Source organism: Pelmatolapia mariae, linkage group LG5, assembly GCF_036321145.2.
Source record: "Pelmatolapia mariae isolate MD_Pm_ZW linkage group LG5, Pm_UMD_F_2, whole genome shotgun sequence".
Classification (NCBI taxonomy): Eukaryota; Metazoa; Chordata; class Actinopteri; order Cichliformes; family Cichlidae; genus Pelmatolapia; species Pelmatolapia mariae.
The window spans coordinates 18,363,177-18,378,640 of record NC_086231.1 but is presented as its reverse complement, the minus strand read 5'-3'; the positions used below and the strand labels follow the sequence as shown (position 1 = coordinate 18,378,640).

Here is a 15,464-nt window from a genome sequence, read left to right as displayed (position 1 = left end):
TAAATAAATGGCAAAAGGACATAAAAACAGCATGTTTAGCGTCACCAGCATGATTATATTTCCACCCTGTTTTCTGTTGTTGATTTAAACTTAGAATTTTTTGAGTTTCATGCTCATTCCCATTCTGTTTTTTTCTTTAGTGTTGTTGTCCTTCATATCCGTCCTTGCTTTACTTTAGCGATGGACATAGTTACCATGATGTCACCTTCTGGTTTTTGAAGTCCTGTTTTGAAGCTTCGAGATGAGCCTTTTTGCTTTTGCCATGTTGATCCAGATATAAAAATATCATTTTTTTATTCAGTATGTTCTAAAATCAGTGGTTAAGAGTAACCGTAAAAGGTAGCCATTTACATTTTCCCGTAGATTTCTACGGGGCTGGAAGTATTTTTGCAACCACAGCTATCGCCATATGGTGGCCTTCAAATCAAATGCAGGTGAACGTGCATGAAATCTGCATTCTTTCTAATGGCCAGTAGGGGTTGCAAAAAGATGAACAGTTGTTTGGAAGTAAAGGGAAAACGAGCCAACTCACTCCTTTTTTATACCCCTGTTAACACTTAACTGATTAGTTTATGGTTTCAATCACTAGTTTCATGTCGTATTAAATACAACATGATTAATCATTTTTGTAAATGATGGTCTCCTGTCGAGTCAAAAGACAGGGTATGCCTAAGGGTGGGCTTAACATTTGGCATATGTTTGGCTACAGTATAAGAATACGCTCAGTCAGATCCTCTTGTTGTGCAGTTTGAAAACCCAAGATGACAGCAGCCAAACTGCTTAGCTCGAGGCTTTAAAATATGATTTCACCAACCGAGAGGTTCCATCTTTTATATACAGTTTATGACTTCATTACAAACTGTCCGATTTGCTTCTGTTCAAAATATCATCATAATGTGTTTCCACTGCAGAGACCACTCATCCCCTGAAAACAGTCACACAGGAACCACTGGTTTCTTTTTGTACTATTCAGAGTGCTGTACTGCTGTTACTGCTTCTAATCATGCAACTCTACACACTTTAGTCCCTATGTTCTGTACTGTTACTGTAATGAGGGCTTTATAAATTCTATACATAGCCCAGGAAAGTGTTTTCTCCCCTCATCTGTCATCTGCTTTTCTCACTTCCTCTTTTTCTTCACCTCTCCTCTCTCTTTCCCTTCTGGGACTGCAGAGTTCAGTTGAAACACACCACCTGTTCTCCCATTTCATCGTCTTTAGTCCTCATTCTAATGCATTCACTCCCATATTCTCTTTGTTTTCCTCCCTGCTTGTGTTCTCTTCACATTTCAGTGTGCATTCTGACATTTCTGCACATTCTCCTCTTCTGATCGTAACCTCCATTATTCTCGTCTATTTGTCCCTCATCACACCTTTCCTCCTCACCCCCTTTCTTGTCCACCCTCCCTCCATCTCTCCATCCCCGATGTTCATACTAATCACGTCCTCCAGTCGCAGCACCATGAGCACGTTCCCCTCTGACGCAGTCTATTTAATCTCTGTCCCACAAGGGATCTCTCACATGGCGCTGCCGTCTCTTTAATAAGGACAATTTCTCCTGCTCTGCTCCTCCTCTGCTCCTCTTGTATCTGCCCTCCTCTTGCTCCCTCCTCCCCTAGTGACTCTGTAAAAGGGCTGGAAGAGGTAGGGGGAAAAAAAAGAGAGACGGAATGAAATTGGAGGCAGCGAAGAAGGGAGAGAGAGAGAGATGGCTCTCAGAGGACAGATTATAAATGATACACAGCCATTTTGCTCTGTGAGAAAGCAAAACCACACTGTGGGCAGACACGCACACGTAGACATGTACACCACTACTCACACAGGTGTTCTGCAGTGTAGTAGCAGTGACCTTGAGGCAGACTGAAGCAGTAATCTGGCACAGCAGTCAGTCACTGCAGTACCACTCTATATGCGGTATTAAGAAGATTTACACTGGTGCCCTAATGAGTGGTTCATGTAATACTTCGGATGTCATGAAAAAAAGTCTGTTTTTAATAAAGGCTCATCAATAATTCATCAATTCTTTGCAAATTAGTGATAAGCAGTAATCATAAGAAAACAACATGGGCTTGCTACAGTGCGCCCACAAACAAAAGTCTCTCTGATGTCTTTTTCTTGTATTTTTGCACGTTTTTTCCCCTTTAGCTCAGCTGTTGTGAAATAGTGACTAGATAAGAGTAAAATTAAACTATATAAAGCACGATATCATACATAAATCCAGTTATTAAAAGATGACAAAGTGTTTTTAAATGATCCTAGACTGTCAGGAATGTGAAATCAGGAAAAAAATAACCTTTCAGCTGCACTGACACTTGAATCTGAAAGCTTGATAGCGTACTGAAACACGAGAAGTCCGCTACCTCACATGCCATCAAACCTAGAGATATAAAAGCTTTGATGGCTTGATATAAAAGAGAAACCCATAAAGGTTCACCCTGGCAACCTAAATGATTCCTATTAAACTTTGATAAAAGATTAGAAAAATTGCTAGTGAGAGCTAATAAACCATTTGCATGCCTTATTACAAAACTAGTGCAAACTTTTTTTTAATTCGGTGTAATAAAAAAGGACTAACAGATGTTAGGGAACAATAATAATGGCTGGGGAATCTTTCCGCTGCACTGGGAAGTGCAATCATTTCTCAGAAGCTTAGACTATTATATTAGGCTTTTATCGCTGTTCCTAGAGAAGTACAACCTCAGCTACATGGATTTGTTATGTAAGAGAGTGGCCTCCAATGTATACATTAACCGTATACTTTATTATTGATTTCCTGCATAACAAATGTGCTAATTTTGGTTTGAAGATATTACCAGCCATGTCAATGAGGTGAGTCTGTGTTTGTTTTCATGGCAACGTGTGATCTGTGACGCACCTCCTGCAGGAACTACAACAGAAATGGTTTTGGTGACTTTGACAGGTTTTTATATTTGTGTGTCTGGACAGATTTTAGTCAACATGATGACTACTGTGAAAGGTATAGTCAAAATGAAGGGCCACTTAAAAGATGGGTACAGTCTGACTCATGAGCACTGAATAAAGGGTAGCTGAATCATGTGCAAAGAGGCAAGATTACACTCATGTTCCTACATTGGGTTTAATTCAAATATGGTTGTGGTCTTATAATGCGCTGCAATATGTATATATTTAAAGTATCTCTCTCTATATATATCCCCTTGTTGCATATGTGTGCAACTCTCTGGTGAAATCACAGCTTTAGAGGGACTGTCAGAAAGATACACACACAGATACTGGGCATGTCCCAAGAGATGCCTGACTGAATTAAGAGGACAGCTGCCAAAAACCAGACTCTACTGGCCTGTTCCCATGGAGCCTGGTGCTGACTCATGACAGTATACAGTATGTCTGTCTGTGTGAGTTTATACTATAGTGTACAGATTGGCACAATAAACATGGCTGAAGATATAAAATTTCTTTTTAGAATCCAAAAAGTGACTGTAAGCTAATCCAGTGCTAATAAAAAAACAAGACATGTGCTTAATAAACTTTTACTTGGAAATTAATATAGAACAAACTTAGGTGCCCTCTCTTATAGATATAACCTTATATTGGATCACATATTAATTTGAAAAATAATTTATTGTGTTTGCTTAGAGCTATTACGCCTATTAAGTCTGGCTTTGTAGAAGTATTTTGATCTTGCTGTTGTATATCTACATGCAGTTCTTGTCTGCTGAAATGTCTTCAATCTGAAATGCTGGAAGTCAGAAGTATCTGGATAGGGAGTTGACAGGCACGGCAGTGCTTTTAGCTGGATATGCAGAGTCCGGGTGTATAACCGGCTTGTTTCTCTCCATGTCAGCTCTTTTCCTGAGTTGACCTCTCTCCTCTCTTTTCTCCCGCTGTGGGGCAGAATAAGGGTGTTACCACTGCTGCCAAACAGACAGACAGCATTTCCTTCTCAAGGGCACATAAACAGATAGAGTCTTGAACCAGATCCAGCCCTGCCTTGCTCAAGGGCACAGAGCAGCTGTCTCTCAGCTTTGAGTTTGCCAGTAGTTGAAAACTGTATAACAAGCCTGTCACATCAGAAAAGACAAGCACAAACAAGGAGATAGAAATAAGCTTTTCTGGACCTTTAAAATGTGTCTGTCTGTGCCATACACATGATCATAAAGCAAGCAAAAGCTTATTTTCAAATTTTTACAAAACCTTATTCGATGCATCCCTATAAACTCTTGGAGACTTTAATGATATTTGAAACTATTTAGGAGATTTTATTAACTTAAAGAATTTACTGAAAATCCTTTCAGTAAATCCACTTATCTAGCCGTTGTTGCAGGTGTTGCTGGAGACTCTTTGAGCTGTAAAAGGCAGGTTACACCCTGGACAGTTTGCCAATCCACTACAGAGCTTACACAGAAACAAATGTTCACGCTCACATCCACACCTACACCTACAATTTAGAATCACCAAATTATGCATGTGTTTGGACCGTGGGAGGAAGCCTGAACACCTGGAGAAAACCCACGCAGGCACAGAGAGAACATGCAAACGCCACACAGAAAAGCTGGTTCAAGGAGTTTAGTTTGCCTTTTTCTCTGTGACAAATATTTTACCAGTATTTAATTATTTCACTGCAGAAGCAAAGCAGAGGTTTCTGACACAACTGCCAAGGTGCAGAGAGCAGAGGATAAAGTCTAAAGGGGTCAAAGATTCAGCAGCACTCGTAGCACATTAAAGACTTTTATTATGTTCTTTATTGTGTTATATGTACTTCAAGTGCTGCAGTGTTCAGTCAGTATCTCTACATCTCTGTGTACATTAGAAGCACAACAGCAGGTGTATCTATTTGTGCAGTAAAACTGCAGTAAACAGGCCCCAGGTTTGAACTTCTGGGCTTATATAGCTTATATAGATACCAAGGTTTAAAATAAAAATGTAAACATCTTTTAAAAATGAAAAAAAAATTGGTTTTTTTTTTTATGGTAAAAAGAAATAATTAAATATATAAAGCAGATGACTTCGTTTAATAAAGGTCATTGAATAGTGATGCAGAGTTAACATTTTTTATTTTTATTTATTTCACTGGGGCATTTCTGTGTGTGCAGTTCAGATGTTCTCCCTGTGTCTTCCTTCGGGTGCTCTGGTTTCCTCCCTATGGATAGACATGTATAAGCTGTAGGTTTGGATATGAGAGTGTTGTCTCTCCTTGTGTTGGCGCTGTGTTTGTTTTGTACCCCCCGTCCCCTGTACATGTCACTAGTCAGAAAGTGACTAGTGGTATGCCTGGGGGGGGGGGGGGGTATCATGCCTTTTGCTCTGTGACAGGTGGGATTGGCTCCAGCCTCCTGTGACCCTAGATAGATAAGATATTTAGAGGATGGATGATGAATAGATTATAGCTTAGCATTTTAAAGCATTGTTTTGGCTTTCTAGTCCAATTTCCTGCACGTAATGATCAGAAACCCAAACTGTGCTTTTTCCCTGCGCTTTCAAACAGACAGATGATAAGGGGGGCATTAGAGTGTGTTGATTTCCCTTACCTGTTATGACTATTTCATGACTCTCTCTGGTAGTTTGAATTTTAATAGCTGTCCCTATTGTGTCCGGAGCTTATCTGAGCCCCTGGGCGAAACCAGAGACTGACACCCAGATGGGAGACAGCAGATAGACCACTGTCACTCTCCCTTTCAGCCTCTTGGCCCTGGATGCTCTCTCTTTTCACTCCCAGGGGGGAAGGATTGTGGATTTGTGTGGGCGTGCATGCACTGTGTATGTGTGCAGTTAGAAATGTTGGAAAAGCCCTAGTGACAAAATCAGAGACATCAAGACGATTTTAAACTAAATTCTTTGTGTTTAGTTTAAAATAGTCTTTAAATTGTCTTACTATTCATGCTTACTATTGTATTCTTTGAACACAATAGTAAGCATCACTGTCTTTGTATGCGTTTTTCTTCTCTTTCAATTTTCAATATATACACATTTTATAAGCTCATGCATGTTTTACATAATCAAAATGCACTTATATTTCTGCTATTATGAATACAGCAGCTCATACATAACTGCATTCACAGCCTGGTCATATAAGAGTGGAGTAGGCAACAGATGTGTTTCTTCCATGCATGCATGCATGTGTAAAGGAGAAAGTGAGAAACAGATGGAAAAAAAGTCAGAGAGGTTGGGTTTTTTTTTTTTTTACCGTAAGTAGACACCTACAGCTTTTATTTATTTGATTGTCTGTAAGGTACAAAGAATACAGTAGCAATAACATTTCATCCATAGAAAGCATGACTAACTTTCAAAAAAAAAACATAAATAAAGAAAAAGCAAAAACTCAGTAAATTTGTGTTAACTGGATGAGCGAAGAAGAATGAGAGCTACATGGTGGATTGATTGACTGAATAAATGGTTGAACGGTCTGGAATTACAGGATGAAGTTACTGACCTCATTACACTTTGCCCTTATCACTAAGCAGTTGTGTCTAAACATGCTGGCACAGTCTCATTTTCCCTTACAATGCAAACACACACACACTCACACACACACACACACTCACACACAAAGGCTGTAAACAGATGTCTCATTAATGTTGTGTCCACATCCAGGGCACTGGAGCCAGCTAACTTTACAGTACTTTCAGGTGGTGGAACAGATACACTGTTGACTAATAAATTCAGTCAGGCACTTGTATTTTTCTTCTGTTTTTTCACTTTCGGTGGATTCATTTTAAGATAAGTTTCCACAATTTCAAACTTTTTTTCTGTTTAATTCTGAAAATATTTTGAAAGCTAGGTTCAATGCAGCATCTCTGTCCATTAGATGCAAACACAGCAGAATTGTTAAGAATGAGATTGCGCAGAGATCTTAATACGATGAATCATGCAGCCCTAATGTACGCCCCCGTTTGTGGTGTGGACCTCGCCCGTGTGCATCATTTTCACAGAATAAATAACCGTGTAATGAATTTTGAAAGGAGCCATATGAACTGCTTATGAGTCACAAGGAGCCTGCTCCCCACCCCCCACCCCTACATTTGCTCTCAATGTGCTACTTTTCAGGCCTCCAAAAAGATTTTCGAAGAGGTGTAAATTAAACCTCTGGGCATTCAAATTCTGTGATATGAGCATCTGTCACTTCAGTAGAGAGAAATACTTCATGATTGATTTTCTTGTCATTCTTTTGAAAATGCTCTGCACAAAAGTATCATTATGGAGCTGTGTATACTGGCTCAAAGCTTTAAATTAAATATTCAATGCTTTATTTATGTTTTTAAGCCTGTACTTTTGGTTCCATGTTCATTCAATTGTCACTACACATTTTCCTTCCAACATTTACGCTGATATATGCTGCAAAGTACGAATGATAAGTAATTATCAGTTATCCTGCTGAGTGCCTGGTGTGCGTGTTTTTGTGTATGTATGTGTTTGTAAGAGAGCGCGAGCTGTGAGCTGCTTTGTCTCACTCCACTCTGCCATTTCTCGCATGAGTCAGACTCATAGAGCACAGTGCCTGACAGCAAAACTCACCCACTTGTACAGCTGCCCCCACAGACTCTCATGCGCACACACACATGCACACACGGTCACACATTAGTGAATATTTTATTTTCGGCATTGCAACATACATTTAATTTTGGTTGGTGGGACACTGCTCTGCCATTTGAGCCTTTTAGTTATTAGCAATTTATGTAACACTGGGGACTAAGTAAAGATTTAGCATTTTGTTTGTCTTTGTAATAAAAACTGTTAAGACCAAGTGAAAATTGCATTTCTAGTGAGCTTGTATGTTAGCTTGTAGTAGCTAAATAAAAAAAAACATCACCTCGGCTGTGTAAGACGTGGATGACATTGTAGATGTCTAAGACTAATGATTTGACATTTGGAGAAAAAAACCCCCACAGTAACTTAGCTGAGTTGTCCATTAGTTGCATGGCAACCAGGCCCAGTAATAACCCGACTAATAAAATGTTGAAATGTTGTATTTTTTCATATCTTAATTACTGACTTTTAGAGGCACTGTTAGGTGGATTTAGTTGCATTTGGACTGAGCCAGTTTAGCTTTTGCCCTCTATTTTTAGTGTTAGTCATGCTAAGCTAAGCTAACAAGCTCCTAACTCTAGCCATATATCTATCATATATGTATAGAACTGTGCAAACATAAATGGAAATACAATATATAAGGCAAAAAAGAGTTTGTAGGTTTCTAACTACCCTGAAAGTCAGTATTTGGTATGGCCACCTTTAGTCTTCACCACAGCCTGAACTCTCTTAGTCAGGCTTGTCCTTTCTTTAAGTAGTCTTCAGGAATAGTACTTCTGGCTTGAAAGCTCTTCTTTGGTTGTTGACAGGCTTGTGTTTTGAAGTTGATCTGTCAAGATGATTCCAGACTACTTCAATAATGTCTAGGTCTGGGCTCTGAGGAGGCCAGTCCATGACTGATAGCGCTTAATTGTGTGTTTTTCTATTGAGGTATACTTTTAGTCCATTGGTCGGGATAATTTTCACGCTGAACAATGAATGGTGGATCAAAATGTTGAAGACTTTTCCTTGTTCACGTCTGACAAGATCCCCAAGACCACTGATCGCAACAAAGCCTACATTGTGTTTTATAGATGGCTGCAGACACTTACTGAACCTCTCTCATGACCGCCTCCATTCTGATTATAATTTGATCTTGAAGTTTCAAATTTGGATTAGTAATCTGGAACAAAGAAGACCTGTTGCCACAGATTTTCAGTCCAGTTCTTGTGCAATTTGGCATACCTCAGCTTTTTTCTCCTTTCCTTAACAATGGCTCCTTGACAGCCAACTTTCTACTGAGACTCTTTCTGAAGAGACTTTGGTAAACAGTAAGATGGATAAACTGAAGGGACAGATGTTTTTCATATGTCAGCTTTTTGGGAATCACCTTGTTGGAGCAAAAATACTATTTTATGCCTGTCAACCAGTATTTTCTTTGTTGTTATTGAAAATTAAACAAAAGAAGATATAATATATAAAGATATAATCTAAAGGTTGTACTTTTTATGTTTATCTGTTATATGTGGACACAATACTACTTCACCCCTTCAGTTAAGTGCCTTTTTTAATGCTTGAGTGAGTTACAGGTCAGTGTTAAGTGGCCCAACAAACAAAAAAGATTAGTCTGAAAATAGCCAGCTGTAAGGACCGACCTGAAAAATAATGAGAAGAAGGTTAGTTTGCAAAGAAATTGGTAAAAGCCCTGCAGAAAGCCTGAGTAACTACTGCTCAAGACCACTTTAAACAAATTCCAAGAAAATCTGGCTTTTTGAGAGCAAAATACAAAGAAATAAGAGGTGGCTCTGAACTTTTGGACAGCACTATAGTGCACTTATTATGCAAAAACCATGGTTTTGCATAGTTTCAGTTTCCAGCCTATTAGCTTTTAGCTGGGGCTGACCATAGGAGAAGGAAAGATAAATGTATGCTTGTGCATGGGCATGTAGTCACATATTAGTGTTTGTGTGACCTTGAATCCTCATGAAATGAAAGAATTTTCATTCATGCTTACACACAGAGCATTATGTTTCCTTGCATCTCTGGCTTCTGAAAGTATGTCTGATCATAATCTGGTCTGTGAGCAAAACTGTAAGATTGCATATGTGGTGCGTGGAGAACAAGCCTCCTGCCATGGCCTCTGCACTCTGAATCTTGACACACTGTGGAGTCCCTAGAGAATCTGTGCACCCAAGCACTGATTAAATAGTCTATAAATCTAAGACAAAACAACTCTTTAAACTAGAGTATACTCATGTCCATCAAAGACACTGTTGGCAACCCAAAATATTCAGTCATACCATGTTTAAAAGAAGTGATTGGACATATTCTCTTACTATATGTGGATACTGGGGAGCAGCATCTGCAGAGAATGAAAACAGTATTTAAAAAAAACCATCAGCTTAAACATGTATGGGCATGCATGCATGCATACAGTAAAAGTATCAGACATGCTTTAAGCACTGTTTGTGGTGAATGGCAGAGTGTCCTCTTTGCTGGAAGCAGACACAGTTGGGGAGCAGCATGTGAGACATGGGTCAGCAGATCTAATTCAGGCTTTTGCTTACTTCTATCTCCTCACATTTATTTTATTTATTTATCTATTTTTTTTAGCAGGACTCTCTGAGCTTTATTTTCATCAAAAAAGAAAACAGCTTGGCAGCATGTGTGCTGTGAGAAAATGCATCACCTTGGAAACTGAACTTTGATTAAATATACTATATATTAAACAATATCACTAAGCCATGAACCATTTGCATCAGTGTTTACACACAGACTAACTGATTCACAGTCAACTTTATTGGCCAAGTATATGAAGTATATTAAGCATACAAGAGATTTTTCGAGTAGCTCTCAGAGTATTTTAATACAGATGCGTGAATAAATGTAAAGAATTAAAGATATAGCGTAAAAGCAAGGTAAAAAGTCATTCTAAATGATTATTGGAGGACTGAAAGGTGTTTCTTTTTTTTGCTTGTTACATATGTTTTTCTTCCTTTTCTTGTAGTAATGTGTCCTTATCTAGTATTCTCTGAATTTTACATTCCTACCTTTGTCTGTCTCACATCCCCTTGCAGCCACAATGCATCATTTATACCGTATTTTTTACATGTCATAGTGTTTTCTTACAGTATTTTATACCTGCCTATTTTATCCATGTTGCCTTTATTCTGCCTTTGCACACACAGTAACAAACCTCTTCTCCTTTATGGCATAAAATGATGTCATTATTATGGAGGTCATTCTCAAGGACACTGTGACACATTTCTCCATCAATCCCTCTTCTAATAAGAGCATGATAATTATCCACATTTTATCCACTGATGGGTTATTATTCATAGAGTTACTCCACATCCAGCCTAGTCCCCATCTCTCTGTTCTTCTTGTTCTCTTGCTCTTGTGCTCTGTGAGTCACACTTCAACACCCCCCCCCCCCCCCCCCTCCCCACCACACTCTATTTCCCTTTCAAAATGGTGAAAGCTGAAAATAAATGTTGAAGCTATTGATTTGCTTTTTTGGGGGGTGGCGGGGGGGATCAGCATTATCATCATCATCATCATCGAATTGTGTTGCCATGGTAACTTGTTTTGGACACTTTAGCGCACAGTGAAAGAGGGAAAAAAAGTTGAGACAGACAAGTGTAAAAGGGGGGAAGGGAGTGTGTGAAGGGGGGCTGCTGGGACCTGCTGAAACACCTCAAAAAACGACCTTCAGCTCACTATGTGTATTTTTTTTAAAACACCCTTTGTTTCCCGCACAATGCTGACGAGCCTACTTTTCAAGGACATTTAGAGGTCATCTCGTTATTTCGGTCTGCGCACACACAAATACGCAGGCATGCGTTCGCTTTAACACAAAACACACATACGAAGCGCACAAAAACTGACACCCACTTACTTATTCACACTTTCTCTGAGGTTGAGAGTTGCGGGTATTTCCACTCAACGAGTGGGATGCATAGTGTTTCCATGGAGATCTATTTTTAGTTGCTGACAAAAAAAGGGCAACTGTTAAAATATGCCATCATGTTCCCTCTGAGTGCAAAAAAAAATAATCTTATTTCGTTTCATGCAGGGTAGGCGGCATAAAGTTCCTTCGTTTTTTGTTTTTTTTTACAGTTCCTTTTCCTGTCCCTTGTTATTTGGAATTCGGATGTTAGGCCGGTGCCATTTGCCAGTGTGGATTTTGATCTCAGGTCCTGCTGCTTTTGACTGATAAATATATTGCCAGGCATTTAGTATACGAGAAGAGTCGTCGGGGAAAGGTAGAATTGATGCATTGCTAATAATCCTCACTGGGATTATTAGCAATCCTCACTGGGAACTGGGATTATTAGCAATCCTCACTGGGAACTAAAAAACTGCTTAAAAAGTTTTCTGATCACAATGAGCTGAAAATGTTTTTGGAGCCAAAATCTCTGTTAGGTTACAGAAGTTTGGACAGCTTATCTTAGCCCTGAACCAGAATAGCAAGAAAAGTCATTACTGATAGCCTTTGATGCAGTCTTTTCCACGAGTAATAAAATAATCAAAACGTTTATCGGAGTGGGAAAAAAATAAAGTGACTTTATGTCTACAACAAAGTCCGGTTCCGGGTCGCTGCTCATGCGGCTGACCGGCCAGCTACCTAGTCTGACCTGTCTCCCCAACGTGATGTTTTTGTATTGTATGTACGGTCGGCAAGGTCAGTCTCTCAATTGCCCCTCAGGGATAAATAAAGTCTTCTGAATCTGAATTTATTTGTGTAGCACTTTACACACAAAATAGTTTGGACAGTATTACAGAAGGAAACATAAGAGGAATAACAAATAAAAAACATTGTAAAAATGAAAACATGTTTGTTTAACAAATGAAGAAAAAACAGACACATGATCAAACACAGCACATAGAGGTTATATAAAGATATCAGCTGTTAAATGGGAACTGCTTACGTTTGGCATAGCTACGGGCTAATGACTCTTTAAATAGCAGTGGAATTGGAAAATAGCGGAGGAAGAAGGGCTTTACAGTCTTAGAGGTAACACAATTTAGTGCTTTGTAGACAAACCTCTGTGTTTGGTACAAACAGTGAGGTGGAGTAGTGTTGGGGTGATGGAGACAGAAGGGCTACTGAAGTTATGAAGGCAGCGGAAAAATGAAAATGAAATGAAACCATCAATGACTTTCATAAAAGCAGAGAACTGTTTGACATTTGATTTAAATACCTTCATAATTTATCAGAAAACAGATTCAAGTTGAGGACTAATAAGACAAGATTGATGCTGATATAATGGACCTTCAGATATGAAAATGGGTTTTTTTGCCATTCGTTCATGTTCTTTGCATGCTGTTGACATTATAGCCTGTGAGCTTGTTGTGTTTGAGTTTCATTACTTGGTAATGAATGGTCACACAAAGACTCCTTTGCAATCAGCCTTGATCCTTTCTGAGAAAGTTGTGACTCATTTGTGTGTCACCACAGTTTAAACTGCCTCCACTGCCCGAGCAGTTAGTTGGGTAGACTGACAGCATTTACATGGCAAGCAATATTTCATAAAATGCCAAATAGATGTTTTTCTGTAAGCAGTATTGTAATCAGTGATCCAGGAATGAAAGATAACTAAGCAGAGGCTTTTCCAGGAAACACTGAGTATTTAATGACTGGGGAGATTGATTACAGCGTAGCTTGCATTTCAAGGGCATTTAAGGAGAATGTAGTTTAAAGTTTTAACAAGGTTAAAGGTCATTTTAAACCAAAGTAACACCACAAAGAATTTTGCCTAATACATAACAGGTCAGATATCATCTAAGTGAATGCTAGGATTAGTATATGCATCCATTGTTTTTTTAAAAGATAGAAAGGGTTCATGTAAATATGTATTTATAAACAGCGTTTATCTTTGTGTGTGTGTGTCTAACCAACTGGAACTGGCTAAAGCCCTGTTATATGTGCTCTACTCTTACTGTTTGATATTGCAAGCAACTGCAGGCATGCTTGGCCAAGCTTATTAAACACACACGCACACACACAAAGCTCAAGCAGTCGCTCAAGAGTCACGAGCTTATACTCACACACATGTGCGCACAGAAGCACATACACATGCTTGTGTAAGATGTGAGGCAGGATGCTGTGGAGATCAATGGGTGTACATGCTAGGTTTTCTCAAGAGACAATTAAAAGGGAATAGATAATGAGGCTATTTATAGACTGATCTATTTGTAACCGGGGCATTCTCCATCGTAGGAGCTGGGAATTGTTCTCTTTCCTGCCTTCCCTCCTTCTGTTCCCATCTCCTGCCTCTCTCCTACACTGTCTCCGTTTTGTATAATTTTGCTCCTTTCTTTTTTTAACAGCTCTGTCGTCATTTCTCGTTTTTCCTTTAGTGGATGACCACTTATTTTCCACAAATGTTAGTAATTTATCGCAGGGAATCGGTGTGCATTTACATGTGAAACATTGTCATGCAGCAGCAATGTTATCAGGTGCAATCCAGGGCCACTCCTGGGAAACCCAGTGACGCACTACGCATGACAAAATGCTGTGGTAATGTCTGCATTTGTGGGGGAAAGAGACAGAGCGAGCAACCGTGAAAACACACTGGGCTTATGTGCACGCTCAGCAAACACCGAACAGCAGTCGGGTAGATTAATGCAGCTTGATGTAATGTCTGCAATAAATCAGATTTTATAGATGAACATTTATATATATATCAAGTTTAACATGTTATACACAAATTTGAAGGCCATTATGTAAGCGAAGAATGCTGGTAAGAGATACAAAATCCACCACAATGCTTTTTTTTTTCATATCATCCCCTGAATTTGATCCCCTCAAATCAATAAAACTGTACAGACCAAAACCTTTTTGCATAGATCTTAACCTTCTGTGATTCTATAATGTCCATATTATTAGCGCTATAATGTTCAACTGTGGCTCTTGTCAAAGCATTGAAATTGTTGTAATTTGGGCTCGTGTATGAGAATCATTTTCTGGGCTGTAATCTAAAAGTAAACTGTGCCTCAAGCAGCCAGTATGAATTTCTTCACATAAAAGAGCAAAAGATATTTATGTGCAGTAGTTCATGGCGTACGAGGAGGTGGATGAGGTCAAAGCATAAGGTCCTTATCTCCCGAGCAGAATTATATAAGGAATGCAGAGCTGTAGTCCACCATGACTCAAACTGGTAATTAGAGATATTTTGTTTGTGGTGTTATGTTATGCTATTAAAAAAAGATTGCACATTTTCCCATATCTGTGTGGATTCTCTCCAGATACTCCTACTTCCTCCAACAGTCCAGAGTCATGCAGTTAGTGGGGTTAGGCTAACTGGTGATTCTAAATTGCCCATAGGTGTGAATGTGAATCGTTGTCTATCTCTCCGTGTTAGCAGTGCGACAGCTTGGCAACCTATCCAGGATACTCTGCCTCTCACTCTATGGCAGCTCGGATAGGCTCCAACCTCCCCACAACCCTAAATTGGATAAGCAAAATAAAATTGATGGATGCATGGATGGATGGATAAAACATCCACGCAACATTAACTCTTTATCTGCTTCTGTCTCCCTATCTATTTCTGTGTCTTCCATTTTCAGGTCTTGCAGGTGCCCAAACTGACCTGGACAAGAGGAAAGAAATATTTGGTAAAAACCTGATACCTCCAAAAAAGCCAAAAACCTTCCTGCAGCTGGTATGGGAGGCCCTGCAGGACGTTACCCTCATCATCTTGGAGATCGCTGCCCTGATCTCCCTGGGTCTCTCTTTCTACCACCCTCCCGGGGAGACCGGCGGAGAGTGTGAGTGAAACAGCTCCTGTGACTTTAAAGTCTGTACATTTTTGCTCTGCGCCATTATCTCTGGTATCTTCTCTGTTGCGGGGAATGGAAGCGGGGCTATAATTGTGCTGGCCGACTGGCATCACTTCCTCTGACCTGACTCGCCCGGGCTAACGTGCTTACACCTACATGTTTGCACACACACTTTTTAATTGGCGAGGCTGGTCACAC

The 15,464-nt window shown here is 39.5% G+C and overlaps 1 protein-coding gene across 8 annotated transcripts in view; it reads left to right on the top strand.

The window, feature by feature from the left end:
• The window catches only part of atp2b2 (ATPase plasma membrane Ca2+ transporting 2), a 130,629-nt gene that overhangs the window by 65,214 nt on the left and 49,951 nt on the right, over window positions 1–15,464 (top strand). For all 8 annotated transcript variants that reach the window (XM_065470840.1, XM_065470839.1, XM_065470838.1 and 5 more), the window contains one exon: window positions 15,054–15,254. In XM_065470840.1, the coding sequence (XP_065326912.1) occupies window positions 15,054–15,254 (201 nt within the window). The remainder of the gene's footprint in view (window positions 1–15,053; window positions 15,255–15,464) is intronic.